This window comes from Pantherophis guttatus, chromosome 3 (genome assembly GCF_059756535.1).
Source record: "Pantherophis guttatus breed Tessera chromosome 3, ASM5975653v1, whole genome shotgun sequence".
Taxonomy (NCBI): Eukaryota; Metazoa; Chordata; class Lepidosauria; order Squamata; family Colubridae; genus Pantherophis; species Pantherophis guttatus.
This window is the reverse complement of record NC_142065.1, coordinates 79205231-79227667: the sequence shown is the minus strand read 5'-3', so window position 1 is coordinate 79227667 and position 22437 is coordinate 79205231. Positions and strand designations below refer to the sequence as shown.

The 22437-nt window shown below is 35.4% G+C and overlaps 1 protein-coding gene across 1 annotated transcript in view; it reads left to right on the top strand.

The window, feature by feature from the left end:
• The window catches only part of DDAH1 (dimethylarginine dimethylaminohydrolase 1), a 65196-nt gene extending 44455 nt beyond the window's left edge, over nucleotides 1-20741 (top strand). Inside the window, exons 2-6 of the mRNA XM_034437131.3 lie at nucleotides 1573-1672; nucleotides 2024-2097; nucleotides 3246-3365; nucleotides 16506-16649; nucleotides 19200-20741. Of these exons, the coding sequence (XP_034293022.1) occupies nucleotides 1573-1672; nucleotides 2024-2097; nucleotides 3246-3365; nucleotides 16506-16649; nucleotides 19200-19316 (555 nt within the window). The 3' untranslated portion in view covers nucleotides 19317-20741. The remainder of the gene's footprint in view (nucleotides 1-1572; nucleotides 1673-2023; nucleotides 2098-3245; nucleotides 3366-16505; nucleotides 16650-19199) is intronic.
• The last annotated feature ends 1696 nt before the right edge of the window (nucleotides 20742-22437 follow it).

Here is a 22437-nt window from a genome sequence, read left to right as displayed (position 1 = left end):
TACAGGAACTGATTATTTTGATCAGTAAACAGTGTTAGTGAGGAAAAGTTTAATCCTTTTTACCAATGTTGCATTCATGGCCTCCCGCTATTGTTGCAGTTACTAAAGCCTTTACATCAAAGAAAAGTACAATAAAAATACATATATGTATAATTAATAAAACTAAAGGGTGGACCAAAAAAAAAAAACCATACACAATATAAATGAATAAAGTAAGATATCTGTTTTTTAATACATCTAGTTTAGCCCAATAGAAAATAAAGGTGTATCCTTAGATATAGTGCATCTAAGATATTGTTGATAGACCTCAAGCTGATGATTTGATCATTTTAAATATAAATTTAATGCTTTTTACCCTGTGTACTTGGTTAATATAGGAATATACTTACATACAGCATTTATCTATATTAAAATGGCTCCATATTTGAATTTTGCTAGCATTTTTTTTTTTTAAAGTGCCATTTATCTTCTTATTTCTTGTCTCCCCTTTTTTCAGTATTAACAGACTAAACTAGCATGCTCTCATCTCTTGGTATTGCTTTCCATTAGAAGACATTGCAGTCTATGTACCAGCACAAAAATTTGTCTCTAATTTTGCTTTCACCCATTTTATGTTAGTCTGATAACTATTTCATAAGCTTGTGAGTTTAGTATGCTGAATGCAATCCAGTGTGGATGCAATCCAATGAAAGACACAATATTTGGATACTGCTTATCATGTTGCCTTTCAGTTTATATAAACTGTGAGCGTAGTAGAAATCTATATTGTGTAATATAGCTGCAATTAACATCCATGATTACTGAAGAATATTGCACAGTTGAAAACCATTTATTCTTTGTGAAGTGGCAAATATTGTTGTAACAGTCACACCAAAGCATCTAAGATTGACCGTATTGAATATCTAATTGTAGTTCAAGAAATAATTTGCTAGACTTGATACAAAAATTATAGCAAAGCAGTTCTATATTTATTGATGAGTGGGCAGCTTGGACTACTTACTTATTGTATGTACTGCTCTTTTTTTATATCTCCATACATTAACATAGTCGACATTTTTAAACAAACAGTTCAAATATGATTTGGCATAGAAATATTCTAGTTCAAAACCGGGGTAAATGTATAACTGAGTCAGAATACCTGCAGTACTTTAATGTGGATATCAAAGAATTTGTATATTTCTTTGATATCCACATTACATTTTTACATTTTCTCTAGAGATTTAAATTGTCAAGCTGTATATAACAGAAACACAGGGACATTATTGTCATCAAAATATGACATAAATATGCGATTATCATTATTCTTCAAGACAGCATTCTAATTCAGACAGTCATTGTAAATTTTACAGTGAACCATTTAAAAAAAAAATGTTTCCCTAAATAGTTTATTGAATTTGTCTTTTTTTTGAATCTATTGTAACCAGAATACATGAAGTAGAATTTTGGATCAGTAACAGTGCTGACTTATTAAAAGAAGTGTGGTTCAGTTAGAGTAGATCTGAAGTTCAGAAGTGTGCAGATATTTTAAGCTGGCATCACTAAATCAAAGTTTTGTTTCATTTTTTCAAACAGGTTGAAGCAATGAAAACAGCACTTAACAGTCTTAGCCTGAATATTGTAGAGATGACAGATGACCAGGCAACCTTAGATGGAGGAGATGTTTTATTTACAGGTATAGTAAGGTTAAAAATCTTTTTAATATTTGAATTCTGCAGACAGATTGATTATAGCATATTCACTTACTATAATATGTGCAAATTGCCCTAACACAATATTAAATTAGTAAATTTGCTTTCCTATCATTGGTATTAGATTTTCAATATAGTAAATCTTTTTCTAAGGTAAAATTTGGTCTTGTTATGATAACAAGTGAAGGAGAACAGATATAATGTATTACTGGTATTATGTCATGTGTTACGTGTTATGTATTACGATAGATATAAAAAAATTTCCTCTGACATTGATCTTTGGTTCTCCTAGTCCATGCTGCTTTTAAGCTAAATGTATCTTTTCTGCTTTTAAGGTCGGGAATTTTTCGTGGGTCTTTCAAAACGGACCAACCATCGTGGTGCAGAAATTCTGGCAGATACCTTTAAGGTTAGCAGATTTACAAGTGTTCTTTCTGGGGATAGATATATAGGTATAAAGGCATGGGGATTTGTACAATTCCCCACTTGAGCCTGCCTCCTGACTGAGATGGTTGCTCTCCAATATCAGACCATCGTATGATTTATTTTAACCAACTGGGATTTATTAAATATATTCACACACATCATCATCATAAGCCATATACAATGGTATCAAAAATTGTCATTGGGTTCACATTAAACTAAAGCCAAACAATAATTAGGAATTATCGTGGAACACAATAATTAGGAATTATCGTGGAACACAATAATTAGGAATTACTGTGATGTGTGAACCAAGCCAGTATTCTATCTTGATTTATCAGCAGGATAAAAAATGAGCAATGTGCTACATGATGCTATAAGCTAGTATGGTTTTTAAATAAGATTCCATTACAGATTTAAGGTAAAAATACCCAGGAGCTATATGCTTGCTTTTTTTAAAAAATAAATGTAATAAATTATCATCCAAAATTACCAAAGGTTTTCAGGATATTATCATACTAAACTTATTCTAACAATATAACTTACTGAATTTAGTTTATTTTCACTGGAAATTTGTAGGATGAACAGTGTCCAAAAAATGTTTTAACTTACAGAAAGTCAATAAGTTTGTTTTACAAATGATGCTGATTTCTAATTTTTCTGGTTCCTGTTCATAAGAATAGGTGCTTTTAATGCTTTCCAATATTGTGATATAGTTATTTTAGCTGATGTTAGTAAAATTCATATAAATTGTAAATGTACAGGGTTTTTTTCTTAGAATTGTTCATTTTTTATTTGTTTTCTGAAATAATGGTGACATACAAAAGATAATTGTTCAGTGAAATGTGCTGTGTTTGTAGAACTGAGTTTATTTAGCTCCAAAATATATGAAGATATTCAGACACTGAAAATACATGCCAGTTACCAACCACTCTCATTTTGATCATGTGATCATGAGGATGCTATGATTTGTCGTACAAGGACTGGTCTTAGGTCACTTTTTTTCAGTGCTGCTGTAACTTCACATGGTCACTAAATGAATGGTTGTAAGTCAAGGACTATCTATCTAATTTAGGTAATTTATAGAACGATTAATCTAAACAATTCTTTTGCAAACACCTCATTTATATGCAGGATTATGCTGTTTCTACAGTCCCTGTTGCTGACTCCTTGCATCTGAAAAGTTTTTGCAGCATGGCTGGACCAAACCTCATTGCTATTGGTTCAAGTGAAGTTGCACAGAAAGCCCTCAAGGTAAACATGATGGACATTGCCTGTGTGTTGTTTATATAGCAGTATTTTCTGTTTAAAAAAAACAGTCTTTATAGGCTTGCAAATATAAAAAATCTGGTCTCCACAAACTTGAAATATCACGCCAAATTCAGCCTGATATGGTTCAATGCATGTTTATATGAATAAGCAGGTTTCTAAAGTTATAAATAAAATCACAAAATATGGGGGAGGGGAAGCTGTTCATTATTAGAATAGCAGCAAGCATGGAGAATAAATCTAATCTCCCTGGTTGCAGTCATGAGGGGGGGGGAGGAATCTAACATTACAGTCCTGCTTTGGGAGTGAAATCAATGGAATGCTGATTTATATATTTACTTACACAATGTATTAACTTGAATATTGCAAATTGGGTGAAGTACAATAAATAAATAAAAATAAACAAAATAAACAAGTTCAGTCTAATTCAAAGCATCAATAGGTGAACCAGAAAATTGCTTTCATATCACTCTATTCATATCTTTCCATTCAACCCAGGCCCAAAGTCCAAGAAAAAAGTCAGATTTTTACGCATTTCTGAAGGCTCCACAATAGAAAAGGCATATCTAATAGCTCTCATCAGAGGGCATTGTTTCAGAGGTGCACCCACCCTATTATGCTAGGTAATGCAACAGAAAAAGCAGGAGAAGAGAATAACATGGTTAGCTTCTCATTGCAACAAAATATTGTATATCCTATGTGTGGTTGCACTGGAGCAGAAATTAAGTATCGGAAGTGATAACTGAAATATTACGTTTTGTACTATAGATAGTTTTGTTTGATATACTTGTGCTGCAGAATCTGTGTTCATCTGCCTGTGCCCCACTTTCTGATGGTGTTAGGGATTAATGGAGATATATTCAGAACTCAGATGAACTATAAAATGTACCTTTAAGAGTTCAGAGAAAAGCAACAAGATGGTAAAGGGCATGATGGGTAAATCTTATGAAGAGCAGTGAAAGGAACTTGATATGATTAGCTCAAAGAAAAGAAGACCAAGGGGAGACAACATAACAGTTTTTTGACACATGTTATATGGAGATTTATTCTTGCTAAAATTAAGGGTAAGACAAAAATCAGTGAGTGGAATCTTTTAAGGTGAGAGATCCAAACCTGAACTAAGGAGGAATTTCCTGAATGTGAGAGCTATTAAGCAAGCAAGCAAACAAACAAACAGCTTGCCGCCTGAAATTGTGGGTGCTCCATCAGTGGAGATATTTGAGAAAAGACTAGATAGTCATTGGTCCAGAATTGTAGCAAGGGATAGACTGGAAGACGTCCAAGGTCCCTTCTATCTCTATTATTTTATAACAATGAAAGCATTGTGTATTGGTAACAACTGTTTTCAAGAAGTTAGTCTACGGTCTGTTCTGGGTGGCACTGCACTCTGAAGGAACAGTTGTACAGGTTAGGTTACTCCTCGATTCTGCATTATGACTAGAATTTCGAATGATCTGTGTCATTAGGTTGTCAGCCTCAGTATTTCCTGGAAAAGTCTCTAAATTAGATTACCATAATGCATTTTTTTGCAAGACGTCTTCAAAATGGCTTTAAAAGTGTATCAAATGTAGGAAATTAGCTAGCCAAATCTAGTTTGCAGTCATGTTTTATCAGTTCTGAAAGATTTCATTGGTTGACAGTTCAGCTTAAAGTCCATTTCAAAGTATGATGCTTATTTTTAGAGCTCTAAATGGCTTGGAATTGAAATATTTGAAATAATGCACCCTCTAACACCAGCCTGCATTTATCTGTAGGCAAGATGAAAGTCTTCTCCATATAATAGATAGAACAGAAGTAATATTTTCATTCACAAAAATGTAGAGGACTGTTCCCTGAAACAAAGTTCCAGCTTAAAATACTTTTCTAATGAAAGCATACTTGGAATCAGCATTTTATTGTTTGTTAAGGGTATACAAATAAATATACAGCCCTATGGTGATGGTGATAATGATGTTTTTTGGATGAAAGTGCCATCCACAAAGTGTGGAAACAAATTGTGTGGCAAGGAATAGTGCCTGAAGGTCTGAATAATGCCTCCTTTGACTGAAAGGAATTTAGACCCAAGAATGCAAAGATTGCGTTCAGATTTCACAAGAATAAGAACTAATATAGATGGCTCCATCTAGTGACTGACCAGTGTAGAGTATCCCATAGCTGTTTTTGAAAGAGTTTTTCAGCTAAGTTGAACAAATGCTCCTAAACAGAAAGGGCTGAATAAAGTTCTTATGAAAATTGTATTTTTCACAGATGCACACAAGCATTTGTTTTGCCTTTTCCTTCTGCTTATAGCCAATGAAATACTCCATAATACGTGTGTTTGTTCCTTGATGTGGTGCATGTAGTCCTCAACTTACGACCAGAATTGAGACCAAAATTTATTTATAGGTCGTAAATATGTTGCCAAGCGTCTGAATTTTGATCAGGTGACCATGGGGATGCTGCAATGGTTGTATGAAAAACCATCATAAGTCACTTTTTTCAGAGTTGTTGTAATTTTGAATGGTCACTAAAAAAAAAACCTGTTGTAAGCCGAGAACTACCTGTATTATAGAACAGTATTACTGTATAGCAATGCAGAGCTTTAAAATATGACTTATACCTGCAGTCTAAAGTTGAAATGTTCAGAATTTAACTTGAACTCCTGCACACAGGTTGGCTTTTATTTGGCAGTTTTGGAAGCTGTGGCCCCACCCACAGGCAGAGAGTGCTAGGTTGGAGAAACATGTAGAAGAATTCTTAAAATTCTTAGCTTCATTTAATATTCAGCTTTCATGATGCTATTTTTGCCCAGTTGTGAACTGAGACAATTGTGGATACTGTTTTTAGTTAAGGAAGAAAGATAGAATGGAGAGAAAAAGAATAAACATTTATTCAATGTCGATATACAGAGAGTATATAAAGAGATATTTTAATCCCAGATCAATGATTGTGCCCTGATTGCATGTGTATGGTAACTTGCATTCTTTTATCTGAATAGGTTGACTCAGCCTTCCATCCTTTCTAAGGTAGGTAAATTGAGGACCCAGTTTGTGGGGGCAATAAGCTGACTTTGTATAAAATATACAAAAGGATGAAGGCTATTGCTTAATGCATTGTAAGCCGCCCTGAGTCTCCAGAGAAGGGCGGCATATAAATCAAATTTTAAAAAAAATAGATCAGGAGTAAGAAATCTTTTTTTTTTTAACTTCAGAAGAGCCTGCATTATAGTGGGACTAATTCTTTTCACACTGCTCTTTTTTGCAAACCAACCATCCTCACAGTCTCTAAAGTATCTAAACAGAGATGTCATGCTAGTCACTAGATCTCTTCACCAGGCTAATGTTTTACCTAACATGGTCACTCTATCCTGTGTTTTGATCCTAGAGTCATTTTTAGTAGTTTGTAGAGCCCTGCTGAAGCAATAGTTGAAATGATGCTAATGAACAAATCCCTTTTGCTGCAAGCTACCTGTCATTTCAAACACTTAGGGTTTTGTGTATTGCAATCTACATTGCCAATATGACTTAAGAACTACTATATATTTATTTGCCAGCAAATAAAATTAATATTTTCATGCCTCTTTGGTAGAATACTTTCTAACAGACATTTTCTAGTTCATCAGCTGCTATTATGAGAATTGAAACAGTGATACATTTTACACCTGAAATGCTTGGCTGGTGCAGATCATTAGGTTTTCCACTACTGGATTGTTCTTCTATATTACTTACTTACTCTCCATATTTTTGCCACCTCATCAAATATCTCTAGGCAGCATCGAACAAAATAAATACATAGAAAAATAAAGCTATTATAACAGAGAATAACACAGGGCATATTATTCCACAGGAGTTTTTCTTACCTCCTTTATAGACCTTTATGCAGGATTCAGCTAACATTATCTTCCATTTATCATCAGTCCTGTGTCTAGATATTTGGCACGAGAGATGAAGAAATAGAGACTTGTTAATGACCAAGAACAGTGCTGAATACTGAGTTGTGATGGCCCAGTGGTTAGAATGCAATATTGCAGGCTAATTTTACCCACACCCAGGAGTTTGATCCTGACTAACTCAAGGTTGATTCATCCTTCCATCCTTCCGAGGTTGGTAAAATAAGGTCCCACATTGTTGGCAGCAATATGCCAATATTTGTAAACTGCTCAGAGAGTGCTGTAAAGCATTATGGAGCTATGTATAAGTCTATGTGCTATTGCTATTGCTTGACAAGATTTTTATTAGGGAGGTATATAAGATATTTATTTATTTATTATTTTATTTTATTTTGAATTTGTATACCGCCCTTCTCCCTGAGGACTCAGGGCGGTGAACAGCCAAATAAAAACATCAAGTACAAATATTAAAATACCCTTCTCCCTGAGGACTCAGGGCGGTGAACAGCCAAGTAAAAACATCAAGTACAAATATTAAAATACAATTAAATATATATATAAATTTGGCCCCATTAATTAAAAACGATAAACAAAACAATTAAAAACACTTTAAAAAATTAGGCCAGCCCGGCTTGCTGGAAAAGGAAAGTTTTAAGGGCACGGCAGAAGGCACTGAGGTCTTGGATTCTCCTTATCTCTGGGGGCAATTGATTCCAGAGGGTAGGTGCCCCCACAGAGAAGGCCCTCCCCCTGGGGGTCACCAGCCTGCACTGTTTGGCTGATGGCACCCTGAGGAGGCCCTCTCTGTGGGAGCGCACGGGTCGATGGGAGGTCGTCGGTGGCAGCAGGCGGTCTCGAAGATAGCTAGGCCCTATGCCATGGAGCGCTTTAAAGGTGATAACCAACACCTTGAAGCGCACCCGGAAGACCACCGGGAGCCAGTGCAGCTCATGCAGGAGCGGTGTTATATGGGAGCGCCATGCTGCTCCCATCACTACCCGCGCTGCTGCGTTCTGGACCAGCTGGAGCCTCCGGGTGCTCTTCAAGGGGAGCCCCATGTAGAGAGTGTTGCAGTAGTCAAGGCGAGAGGTGACGAGGGCATGAGTGACTGTGCACAGGGAATCCCGATCAAGAAAGGACCGCAACTGGCAAATCAGGCGAACCTGACAAAAGGTCCCCCTGGTTACAGCCGTCAGATGTTCCTCCAAGGACAGCTGCGCATCCAGGAGGACTCCCAGATTGCGAGCCCTTTCTGTGGGGGCCAACGACTCACCCCCAATAGTCAGTGATGGAGTCAACTGACTATATCGGGATGCCGGGAGCCACAGCCACTCAGTCTTGGAAGGGTTGAGCTTGAGCCTGTTCCTCCCCATCCAGATCCGCACAGCCTCCAGGCACTGGGACATCACTTCAAGGGCATCGTTGGGGTGGCCTGGGGTGGAGATGTACAGCTGGGTGTCATCAGCGTACTGGTGGTATCTCACCCCAAAGCCACGGATGATCTCGCCCAGCGGCTTCACATAAATGTTGAACAGGAGGGGCGAGAGGACCGACCCCTGAGGCACTCCACATATAAGAGGCCTCGAGGTCGACCTCTGCCCCCCTGCCAACACGAACTGCGACCGGTCAGAGAGAAAGGAGGAGAACCACCGTAACACGGTGCCCCCCATCCCCAACTCTTCCAACCGGTACAGCATGATACCATGGTCGATGGTATCAAAAGCTGCTGAGAGGTCTAACAGGACCAGAACAGAGGAGCAACCCCTGTCCCGAGCCCTCCAGAGATCATCAACCAACGCGACCAATGCCATTTCCGTGCTGTGCCCGGGCCTGAAACCCGACTGGAACGGATCTAGATAGGATGTTTCCTCCAGGAAATATGTAAGATATTTATCCATAATGTATAAATTTTGTAGCATACTTCAGTGTGGGAGTGGTTGATTACTTCTATTTTGGTATGTTCTAAACAGACTTTTGCCAAAGATGCTAATTTCAGTAATACCATTTCTAAATTTGTAAGAACCACAATTTTTCGCAGGCCACAATTTTTCACAATTTTATTTTACAGTACGATAATAAGATGGCCATGAAGTATGGAACATAAATAAGAGATGCAAGAACCAAATAAACAAAAAATCCTTCCATTACTGTGAAATTGCTAATGAGGCAGAGCATAATTTTAAGTTACAAATCTTAACTATAGTTATATCTCCAGCCGGAGCTGAAACATTCCTGTCATGATTTATCCTTATACAAACACAATATAAGCAAATGACTGTTAAAGAAATGTACAGTGATACACAGTACTACCATGGAAATATCCATAACTTAATGTACTTCAAGAGTGAGAATTATCTATTGGGTTTTTTTTATATAGATATATAGTGTTGGAATTCATAATCCTTAATAAATTATTGAGATTCTTCTCACATCTTACCAAAAGGTGTAACTTTTAGTTTAAAATGCCATGGTAGCATGTAGGCGTTACATAGCTACTATATTACCAAGGTAAAAGGAACAATAAACAGGAAATAAACAGAAAGTGCAGGAAATTACTACTTTCTCCTAACATGTAATTATGAAGAATGAGGTAAAAGTGTAAAGGACCTGACTAATTGCTTTTGAATAGGACTTTTCCATGCAGCTGCTGTTTCTTTCTCCCCTTCCTGAACTCTTTTTCAGAAAAATTGTTTTCATTCAACATGTTAATGGCTCTGTACATAAGCCATTGTTCTTTAACTGGACTCAGTCTTGTTTGGAAATGACTTTATATAATAAAGCTTGATAAAAGTAAATAGTGCATGGGGAACAAGGGATATGGGTCTTGATGTCTCAGGGTTACCTCTGAGCTGAGGACAGCACACACCCAGTTGTGCAGGGACAATAGTGGGAGAAGTTTAAGTCTACATTGCCTAAGTGAAATCTGATCCAACAGTGCTATTCCTACTATTTTGATGCAAGGCTCTTAAATTCTGGGAATATGTACATGGTTTATGTTTCAGAGAAACATTTGGCCACCTATATACATGGATTATCTTAATTGAAAATTGAGCTTATATCTGATTTTGTGAAAGTTGTGGAAGGGTAGACACTTCATGCTATAATTTATTAAAACTAAATATTTATTTTATTTTATTTTATTTATAAAATTTGTATGCCGCCCTATCTCCAAGGACTCAGGGCGGCTCACAACAACAATAGACCAAGCAACTCTTAAAATCAACAAATATATACCAAAATATGAAACGTTTTAAAAAAAAATTAAATATACTACCCTATCAGTCTAGGCTAGGGGCCATAAATAGTTAGGTTTTCAATTCACGGTGGAAGGTGCGAAGGTCAGGGGCCAACCGGAGCCCCAAGGGAAGTTGATTCCAAAGGGTGGGGGCACTCACAGAGAAAGCTCTACCCCTGGGAGTCGCTAGCCAACATTGTCTAGCCGACGGCACCCTGAGTAGACATAAATATACTATGTGGCATAATTGAAGTATCTGTATTCTTGGACAGATCTTTATAGGTATTGGGATTGTGGTTCTCCCTCTTAAGGAGCCATCTAGAATTCTAATAATTTTTAGGCTCAAGTAATGAGTAAGATAAATAATAGCTGTGTTAGCATAACATCTTTAATTCAGTCATTGGGTTAAAAAGTATTTTCTTTCCCTTATAATATATAGAATTGTAAACCAACACTCCAAATGTGGTAATTAATATAGGCATCCCATTCATTGGATGATGATCTGTGCTTGGGGCTCAACTTTATATACTAGATCAGGGGTGGGCAATTGTGCTCTTTTACAACCTGTGGACTTCAACTCCCAGAATTCCTGAGACAGCCAAGCTGTCTCAGGAATTCTGGGAGTTGAAGTCCACAGGTTGTAAAAGAGCCACAATTGCCCATCCCTGTACTAGATGTAATGAGCACCTAGGATGCTACAGAATATTAGAGTGTTTCATAATGTGATACAGTCTTCCACATTCTAACCTTTATAATTCCCTACATATGTGTAATATTCTATTCCTTCTTTTAGATTTTCACTTTGTATACATATTTGTAATTTTTCATTTATATGTTTTATATCTTCTAGCTTTTTAATTTTTTTTATTCTTCATGTATCCTTTATGTTTTTAATGAATATATACCCCACCTTCCCAATGCTGATCTATGACCGTAATACAGATTTGGTTTGATATAGGCATTCCTCTGCTCCAAAGTACAACTATTGTGAGAATGTAAAGAATTCAGGAAGCCTCTTAGTTACGCATCTTTAAGCATCTAAAGCGGAGGTAGCTGTCAGTTTGACTTACGTAAATAGGAACTTTGTTCTCTTGTTCGTTTTCCTTTGCTTTTCTGAGGATCAGTTTCCTATTTCTTCCCTTGTGCATATTCCAAGAAACAGGATGTTCATTCTTAAGTTTTGTCAGCAGAACAACAATTTTAGCCATTTCCTTGAGCCTTTTCCTGGATAGGCTTTTTCTTTTTGCAGAACTTCTTATGAAGCAGTTAATGCTGAGTAACTACTGTGACCTTGGCTCAAGGTTATTTGAATCAGGTAAAACAGTTCAGGGCATATTAAGAGTACTGCAGAACTATTATTACCACAAAAATGCCTATTTCTGCAAATCTGAGGAGACAAGGAAGGAGATGAGAGGTGTATAAGGATATAGTAGACTTTTTAATACTCTGTCTGAAGAGATGATCTAGGCAAAGAGCACAAAAGTGTGTTTCCTGGAGAAGTCTTCATTTTGGAAATATATACTTTTATAGGTCATAAAAACAAGCAGCAATATCTATTATTCTGGTAGAAGTCAAAGCCAGACAGCTTGATGTCTGTTTTGAGAAATTGTTTTTCCTATATTCAGGACCTAATAAAAATATTTAAATATTATTCAGAAGTGTCTAATATAAAGAAGGAAATATGAGCTAAGGCGTCACCTAAGGCTTTGGGTGTGGGTGTGGGACAGGATGCCAACCATCATGTGAATCTGCCTTTGCGCTTGCTCTGTCTCCTACTATTCAAGTAAATCTCAGAAAATGAAGGTGCAGATCCCAAATTTAAGATACCCAGGACTGAGAAGCAATCTCCCTGCTTCACATTCTGGAATTGGCTACTCCAGGAAAAGCAAATTAATAAGTATGGTACTCTTGCCTACAGATGAGAAAATAAAGTACAGGTAGTCCTTGAGTTACAGCAGTTCATTTAGTGACTGTTCAAAGTTATAATGGCACTGAAAAAAGTGACTTATGACCATTTTTTATACTTACAACCATTGTAGCATCCACATAGTCACATAAACAAAATTCAGACAATTGGCAACTGACTCATATTTATGATAGTTGCAGTATCCTGGGGTCATGCAATCAACTTTTGTGACCCTCTGATGAGCAAAATCAACGGGGAAGCCAGATTTACTTAACAACTGTGTTACTAATTTAACAACTTCAATGATTCACTTAACAAGTGTGGCAAGAAAGGTTGTAAAATGGGGCAAAATTCACATAACAAATGTCTCACTTAGGAACAGGAATTTTGGGCTCAATTGTGGTCATACATTGTATTTGGTGCTTAGTACCTGAAACTGAATAGTAAAGAGAAGAGGAAACAAATAAAGCTTTCTGAGCATCAGATCAAATGTTTTGGTTGTTCTAGATTTCATAAGATTTGCATTTTAATGCAACTGGTTTGTTATGTGAGCTTTTCACTGTTTTGTATTTTGTGATGTGATTTGTTTTACGCTGATATCTGACAGCTTTTAAATTCAGTGATTTTTTTTTTTAATGCAGGTAGGTCAGTCCAATTTGACATTTAATGGTTGAATTAAAAGTCAATTTAACTTTTTTTATAATATAGATATTTCCAAAGCAATACAGGTTTGCTTTTAATATTTCATATCAATGAAAAGATTATTTAATTTATCTGTCCAAGCTTGGAGCCTAATCAAGTTGTAAAATTTCCCTATATTTTTCACATAGCAAATTGTTCATGTGTTCCCCCTTTTGTTGGAAAAAAATAGCTTAAATAAGATCTTTTGTGGTTGTATTTCGTTTCTCAATTAAAATATTGTTCAGTAATCTTACTGAAATGAGTCTCAACTCACAATGAAAGCCAGGATGACAAACTGATAGACGAATATGATGGTTATTTTAGGAACTTTCCTAATCACATTTTAATGCATTTACTTGTTACTCAAAACCTTTCATGTCAAAATATAGTTTGCAAAACACAATAGGAAAAATTAGATTGGGGAGTTTGCAGATTAATTTGCTAGATATCAGAAAAGCATGAGTCGGCTTTAGTGAATATGCAGCAAAATGATTCTTTATAGAGAGAGAGAATTCCCAGAAATAATCAATATGCAGGAAATGCTAGTGTAATCCGTCATGCAAAGATCTTTCTGGGCAGGAAATCAGACTCACATAAAATGAATTTGTGATTCTTATAATCTTTAGAAAGAAAGAAATTTTCCTCAAAGTACTGCTTACAAATAGCATGATCTGGCAAAATGAATGTTCATTGTTTTTGTTCTGTTGACATTTGCATTGAATTAATCACTTGTGATCAAACTTTTTTATCCCAATGTATTTGTATAACATTATTCCAGTCTGTTACAACTATTCTTTACTTGCTGATTGACAGAAAGATTTTTTTGGGGGGGGGAGAAGGATTATATTTTCTGTTGGGGTTTTTTGGGAGCATTATAATTAGTTTGTCCCCACCATTATTTTTTCTGAATTGATACATTAGTATTATGCTACCATAAATTATAAGCAGAGCCTAGATGAATGGAGCTATGGATAGAGCTAATATAGTCCTTTATGAATTAAGCAAGCCAATTCAGATTTTGCTCCAAGAATCAAAATTTGGAATATCTGTATACATTATGTAAGCATTCCAGTAGAGAGAAGTTCCCTTAGGAAAGCTCAGAAGACTAAATCTCTGGTCCAGTGAATGATCCAGATTGGATCCAGTGAATGATCCAGATTGGATCCTGCATTATGTGAAGAAATTACATTTCCATATATACATTTCCTCCTAGTTGCATGATTCTTGGATTTATCTACTGTTGAAAATGTCAACATATATAAGAGCATGAAACTTGAAGGGAATATATTTTCAGGACTTGCATTTTGACCTTACATAAACACTGAAGCAAACCCCAGTGAGTTCAGTTGAATTAGTTCCAAAGTCATTATACATAGTATACACTGATCATTTTTATTTCAATTATTTCTTCATTTCTAAGAAAACAAAGGACAAAGACTGCAATATATAATGTCTGGTGTGCCTTTTTTCTCCTTCAGTACTGAACACCAACTTTGCCACCAACCTCACGACTGGGAAACTTAACTACTGCTTTTCTAATGCAGAGAATTAAAGGCAATATTTGAGCGACAAATGCTTACATGCAATTTATTTTATTTTTTGGGTTGTTATAGTCTTCTTCCTCTGTTGCTCATCTGAAAGAGCAAATATGTTTAAAGCATTAGCTGAAGAGTAGAATTGCAAGAAGAAAATCTGAAAAAAAGGGGATGTTGGTTTGTTTTAGCTAAATTTGAAACTGAAAGCCTGCTCTGTTTTAATGAAGGCATTGTACCATCAATAATTTATCTTCAGAATTGGTACACTGTAAAGAAATATGTGCATATTATACTGGAAAAATTATCTCCTCTTTTAAGATTTTTCTGCCTGGGAATAAAATATGTTTATATGCACATATTTTATTAATTTTAACACACATGGACAATCTGAAATTTCCAGACTATGCGATTTTGGGAAATTATTGTAAAAGAGAGGATTATATTTTTTATGTTTACATTATAAGATATTACCAAAATTCAATGGTAGGAAATTACACAAACATTTAATTAGTAACAAAACATGAAATTCTATTACAATGATGACATTTCCTCAGAAATGTAAGACATTGCTTAAGAGTCATCACAGGATACTTATGATTCAGTCTCCAATGTGGCTGATGAGACTCTTGTGTTTAGAAATTTCATGGTATTGTTAAAAGATTATGTGCCATTTTTCATTCAGGTACAGATATTCCCAGAGGCCTATTGTGCAATTGTACACATTTATATCCATAAGACATGTACACACAAATATACACCCAGTATACAAAAGGCATAGAAGTTAAACACTGTCATCCAGTGAATTAAGCTGCACATCATAATATTTGTTAATAAATGTGTATATTGTCTTCATGCAAGAAATACAAGCAGAATTAGCCTTACCATTTGGAAGAGTGAGGCACCTACCTCAAACAGCAAATGTTGATTGTGATTAAAGACGGCAATTTATTAGTTGTGATAATCATTTTTGAACATATCTCCTGCACTTACACATCCCTTCTCTATAAATGGAATATGAAATAGGAAGGGGGTTTTTTGGCACTGTCTTAGTTGCACCAAATCTCTTACACCTAAGGATCTGTCCATGGTACTGCAAGTCTTCTTTCTGGTATTTTTTTCCTCTTTTGCCTGAATTCTTGACATGCATTGTTTGCCTTTCCCTTTAAATAGTGCACTGGAGGTCTAGAAGTAGTTTTGGTTTAATTTTAATGAAAACTAACTTGAGCCATAATTTTAGCCTGATATTTTTTTTCAGGCTTTAGAACTCCAACTAGGAAGTAAAACTAGAATAAATTTTATCAATTCCTTTATTCCATGCCCAACTTTTTCCTTAGCGGATGTATTCCTGAAATCTCAAATATGACAAATGTAGGATACTTTGAAATGTTCCTCCCCTAAGAACAAAATAGGACAAAACAAAATTGTTTATTAGGAACAAATATGATGCCTTTCACAAATGAAAATTTGAGTTTGTTAATAGGACTATTTGATTCTATTAGCAATTCTGGCTAAATAAAGCAGAATAGTATGAATTACTCACAATGGCTGATCTTATGTACCTTAATTTTATAGGTAATTATTTCAAAGGATGCACAAATTTATATTAGTTGTAACAACTCCGAGTTTGAATACATGATTAATATATTCCAGATAGTAACATGCTTGCCTTTCAGAAACATTGAGCATCTTGGAATTTGTGTTAAGAAATCCTTTTGTATATATCCCTTTTATTTCCTGTAACCTGTATAAGATGAATTTCTTATTGGGAACTGTCATGTTACAGATATCAACAGTTTTTGATGTGATTTTTTTTAAAAAAAATAAAACTATTTCTCTCCCTATTTTCTGAAGAGTAATGAAGCCCTGCTTTATGTAATCCCGATTTATCTTTTTGTAACAGACAATGCAGCAGATGAGCGACCACCGTTATGATAAACTTACAGTTCCTGATGATGCAGCAGCAAACTGTGTGTATTTAAACATTCCTGGCAAAGGTCATGTTTTGTTGCATCGAGCCCCTGAGGAGTATCCAGAAAGTGCAAAGGTAACGGCAAAAAGGCTAGACCTGTTCTTATAAAATGCTGATCAGCTGTAAGTTAAGATTGCTTGGGAGAGAAGCATTGAATCTGTAATCTTTTTTTTTTTCCAAACATTGCTTCTACTGAAAGTAGCAAATAATAATAATAATAATACTGGTGGACTTTGAGGATGCATGGTATTAAACAATTTGATAAATAGAAACCAGCACTGTCAGGTGGCGACAGTGGGCGAAAAAAAGGTTAGGTGGTAGAAGTGTTGTTACAATGCACTTAAAAATGGGTCAAGCTTCCACCATCTTGCCTTTTTTTGCCCTCTCACCCTTTGTTCCCCACAGAACTTTTATATAATCTGGATAAAGATAAAAACAGCTATTCTCAAAAACATGTCATGGTGCAAAATATATTTGTATATTTTATTTTTTCGTTCCCAAGAGTGCCGGAAATCTGATCAAGTCCTTGCTCCTTGACAGACCATTTACAATTATTATGTCATCCATCACTTTAGACTTTTACTTGGGATAAGGGATTCAAACTGTAATTTGCAACTCTCCATTGCTCCATTGCTCAGATTCTGAATCAATCTAAGATTAAGAACAATTCCATTTCAGCTACCAGATTTTTTGTTGGTTATTCTTCATTTGTTTTTCAGGGGTGGGGATGGCTCAGTAGTTAAAGACACTGAGCTTCTCAGTGGAGCTGACAGTCTGAGCTCCACACAATGGGGTGAGCTCCCATTATTTACCCCAGTTCCTGCTCACCTAGTAATTCGAAAGCATGCAAATGCAAGTAGATTAATAGGTACCACTTTGGTGGGAAGGTAATAGTGATCCGTGTGCCTTTGGCATAGAGCCATGCTAGCCACATGACCACAGAAATTGTGTTTGGACAATGCTGGTTCCTTCAGCCCATAAACAGAGATAACCATCATGCCCTAGAGTCAGACATGACTGACAGGGAAACCTTTACTTTTTTATTCTTTATTCACAACCTGGCTCTCACTCTTTGGTTTCCCGTATTCTCATTTTGTTGTTTTGGCTTTGAGTTTCTTGAGGTGAAAAAAGTTTTCTTGGACATTCAACAAATTATGTTATACAGAAATATGCGTATATGCTTGTGCTATTCTTAGCATAGAAATGCTGTGCACTTCAGTATTCTGTTGGTCTGGTTGTGATGCTATTGCATGTCAGAGGAGCCACTCTCTGAGTTTTAAGTATATTATTCAAATGGACCAGAACATAGTTTTAAGCTGAACATGCCCATTTTTCTTATTCACTGGCAATCATTTAGTGTTATTGAGTATGATATGCTTGGAAATGACTTGGGCCCAAGTGAAGCATTTAATCTGATGTCATATTATGTGAGTTTCTAGGGTACATTTATTTCGATATCTGGATAAATTGTACAGATTTAGATAAGAGAGGGAGAGAGGAGGGAATAGATAGATAGATAGATAGATAGATAGATAGATAGATAGATAGATAGATAGATATCCCACATGTATAAATTGACTTAGTTGTGCCTTACTGCAGTGGTCTCCACAGTCTCCAACCTTTGTGGCTTGGTGGCCCAACTGAGCGATAGAGGGGAACCAGGCTGTGTGAGCAGTAGGTTGGCCTGTGTGTGTGTGCAGCTTGACTGGTGTGAATCAAGCTGTGCACACATACATGCCAGCCTGAGGGTTGGAGACCCCTGTCTTACTGGCACTCCCCAACAAATATGGTAAATGTAAATCTTTGACATTTCTCCTGAACTTTGGCTTTATAATTTGGGTTGACTCAAAGCTTACTCTAAGGTCTTTATTAATCTTGATATTACTGAATATGCAACATTATGCTTGACAATTTTTATTGCCCAACATGTTGGATCTGAAGCAAAAGTACAGAATTGTGGTGTGACCACATAAAACACTCTGTTCCCCAACTCCACTAATAATATCTTAAGTAAGTAAGCATGGGATAAACATTATTCAGGCTGTTATTAGACTTTAAATCATGAGACTGGTTTGTCACATATTCCCCATCACTTGAGACATAATTTTATTAGAAATCAAAGTCAGCATTACTCAGTCCATATGACATATCAGTGACTTATGAACTAAAATATGACACAATAGCACATTTATCAGTCTTGTTAATGCCCAATGTTCCAGTTTTGAACCAGAGAATCCAATTTGAGGCTCAACTATTTTACTAAGGTTTTTTTAAAAAGGCTCCTTTCAAGTTGATTTTGACTCTTATCGATTGCATGGATACGTTAATAGAATCGATTTAGCAACAGAATAGAAGTTATTTCCCACAGCCTTTTTCCAAGATATTTTTCTAGTTTCTTAATGTAGCTGACAGCCTTGGGATGCCCTGGTGCCAATACATTCAAAGATTGTTCAGACCTAGGCTTGCTAGTTTCCAAGCACAAAGGTCAGTCAGATGCCACTATTTGCTAAGAGTTTTCTACTAAGATATACAAAATTCTGACTGAACATTTTTAAACCAATGATAAAGATTCAGTAAAAAAAAAGATTCATAAATGTAACAACTTTTCATTTTCTTTCCTAATAGGTATTTGAAAAACTGAAGGACCACATGTTGATCCCTATAGCCAACACTGAGCTAGAAAAAGTAGATGGAGCACTCACTTGTTGTTCGGTCCTTATTAATAAATCTTCACAATTATGAGTTTACAGATTTCCTTCCTTGTATATGGCAATAATGTACATGCAAGGCAAATGAATCTGTATTTCACTTGTATTGGTTTTCTTGACAATCTACTGTACCACTGTGCTACTGACCTTTGTTTACAATGGTGCCCCTTCACTCGTAATTAAGGTGCGTGTATATGCTTTTTCCTGACATATAAAGATTTGAAGCATGTTTGTCTGGATTTCCCCAAAAAATTGTTATGAAAATTAATGGTTTATGTAGTAGATGTAAAATGATCTCAGAAGCAGAAGTAGGGGCCACTTCTAGCATCACATTTGACTGGGGTACAACAACTAGATGCATACCTACTATGCTGAACATTCCTATAACTTACTTTGAGATCCTAGGACTTGACTTTAAAATCAGGTCATTGAAGACATATGGCCAAATGCCATACAAAATGTAATACTGGACTTCCTCACAATCCATTTTATGTATTTGTCATCAACAAATTCTTTCCACCACGATGTAAAGAGTAAGACACTTGTTTTTATAATGCTAGTGATTTTGGCACAGGAACTTTATAATGCTCCCTGGAGAGTTTATCCACTGCTTTTCCACTACTCTGCGTAAATTCCAGGATTGACATTGATAAGTCATCAAATATTTACCAGCTGCAAAAGGCATAAAAGTGGAAAATTACAAGTGCTTACAATACCACAGTAGCTAGTCTTCAAATATGGGCTATTAGGAAGATAAGGGCTCAGAGACGTATACCGGTATCTTCATGCATTTATTCTTATGTCATCTCAAATAATTTCTTTTCCTTGCTTTGGGGAAGTTAATTGTAATTAGATTAGAACACGAGAGGGAAATCTGCACAGGATAATGCCCATATTATATATGTGTTTCTTTAACAAAAATAAGGCATCTGTTTAAATAGAACAGCCTCTTATATGAAAATGTTGTAGAAAGTAGTTGAGTAGTTAACATGGATCCAAAAATGTCTTAGAAAATACTGGAGGATTTTAGAAGTAATACTGGAATTGGCCCAGTTTTAATCTAGTCTGACTTTCGGTCACCCTTCTTTAGTTCTGCATTCTGCTTTTTGAGGAGGGGGCAGAGAGCTCTCTTCTAGAGTTCTAAGTTATAGATAACCAAAAGGAAATTCAGTGACTCTTCCTTTAGTAACAACTGTAGTGTAAAACAAATTTTAATTATTGTAGAAAATTATTTTCCTTTTAGTGCCTTGGAAGAAAACTGTGAATGAAATTAATTACAAAGTGTAGATGGATTACTGTGAAGGTTTGAGGCAGTTGTGTGTCCAAAATGCTGGTTTGTTTATTTGCACTTTTTTATTTCAGTAGATATTCAGGTTGTTCACAAGTTAAAATTTCTACATATTTTAAAGTTTTGATTCACAGTTTTAACAAATTAATAAAACACTTTATTTTACTGCCACCTCTCATATTGTACTTTCATGCAAGTACTTGTTGTTATGGTTTTAAATATTCATTTGATTAGCAGAGTTCTTTTCTATTCAAACTCAAATGCTGAACTTTTTGAAAAACATAAATAGTAAACAAGACATGGCAAGGGATCTTAGATTCTTCCAGATATTCTACTGTGCAATGGTCTGTCTCATTTATAACATTTCATGTGGGGCAGAAGGACCCTGATGATTTTGCCTTTTACTTGTAAATCTCCTATGTATTCCTGCTGCTAATTTCATTTATATTGTTTCTGAGAAAAAAAACTAAGAAAAGATAGAACTACAAAATGTACTTTGGTAGCATTCTTGGGTCCTGTTGTTTCCCTGTTCTATATATCCATGTCTTCCAAGAGACTCCCATTACTAATATGTCTAAATATTCAAGCTGTGCCTGGAAATGGATATCTTTATTTAAACTGTAATTCAGTTGAAAGAAATGTTTATTTTGGCAAATTTTGCAATATACTTAAGCAACCAGCTCTCAAATTTTAAACGTTTATATATATATATATATATATAACAAGAATATAAAGTAGTATTCTCGGAAAACCTATTCAATCATTTTAACAATGATGAGATTAAACAAAGTAAATTTTCGTCAAGATTTGCCATTGCCTTTATCAGTTTTCCATTAATTCTCCATTTTGGGCACTACTTCTGGTAACTGGCTAATGTAGAGTATCACAAACTTCAAGTAACCAATTACATTAAAACTATGGTTGAAATTATTTATATGTAAGAAACACAGGGAAACATATGTAGAATCCAGGAAATGCAACATGGGAATTGTCATATGTAACTTTTGATTATCTTTTAGCTGGATTAATTATACTTAAAAACTCTATAATTATTTTTCTGACCCTTCCTTTCTTTAATAATATTTTCTCCTAAAATGAAAAATTATTTATTTTCCTGGCATGTTCTTATTTTATTTCACTAAAATGATCACATTCTTATTTTATTCCACTGAAAACTGCGTAATGAGTTTATACAAAATTTGCTTAATGAATAATAGAAGAAACTGTTCGTATTTTTAATTGGTAGTTTGGAAATATTTAAAAATGTAGTTGGAAAATGAGGGTTTTGTTTTACCATGTGGATTTCAATTCATAACAGAAAATAATAGAAATGTTTTAGAGGTATCGTGAAAAGCTTTGCAAAATAACAAGAATGGTTGTGTGAATTCACTTCTTAAGTCTTCAGTAGTTGCTCATTTTTTAAGCTAACATCACAGCCCAAAGAATACATGTTCTGCTTTGTTTTTACATCATTAATACATTAATCAGGAATGTTAAACTAATTTCAGTTGGCCACCATTCAATGAAATAAAGCCAGAAAATACTTGTAAAATTGATTTTACATTTTGCTTTGTTTTGTGTCTGCTGTGACAACTGCATTGTCAGTAGACTTACACCAAGCATATTTTTCTACCTGAAGTATTGTAAATTGTGTCATCTGTTAGTGGATAGTTTGCTTGCTGTGCCAGACAATTTTTTCATTTTTTTTTTTAAATTTGATTTATATGCTGCCCTTCTCCAGAGACTCAGGGCGGCTTACAGTGCGTTAAGCAATAGCCTTCATACTTTTGTATATTTTATAAAGTCAGCTTATTGCCCCCACAAACTGGGTCCTCAATTTACCTACCTTAGAAAGGATGGAAGGCTG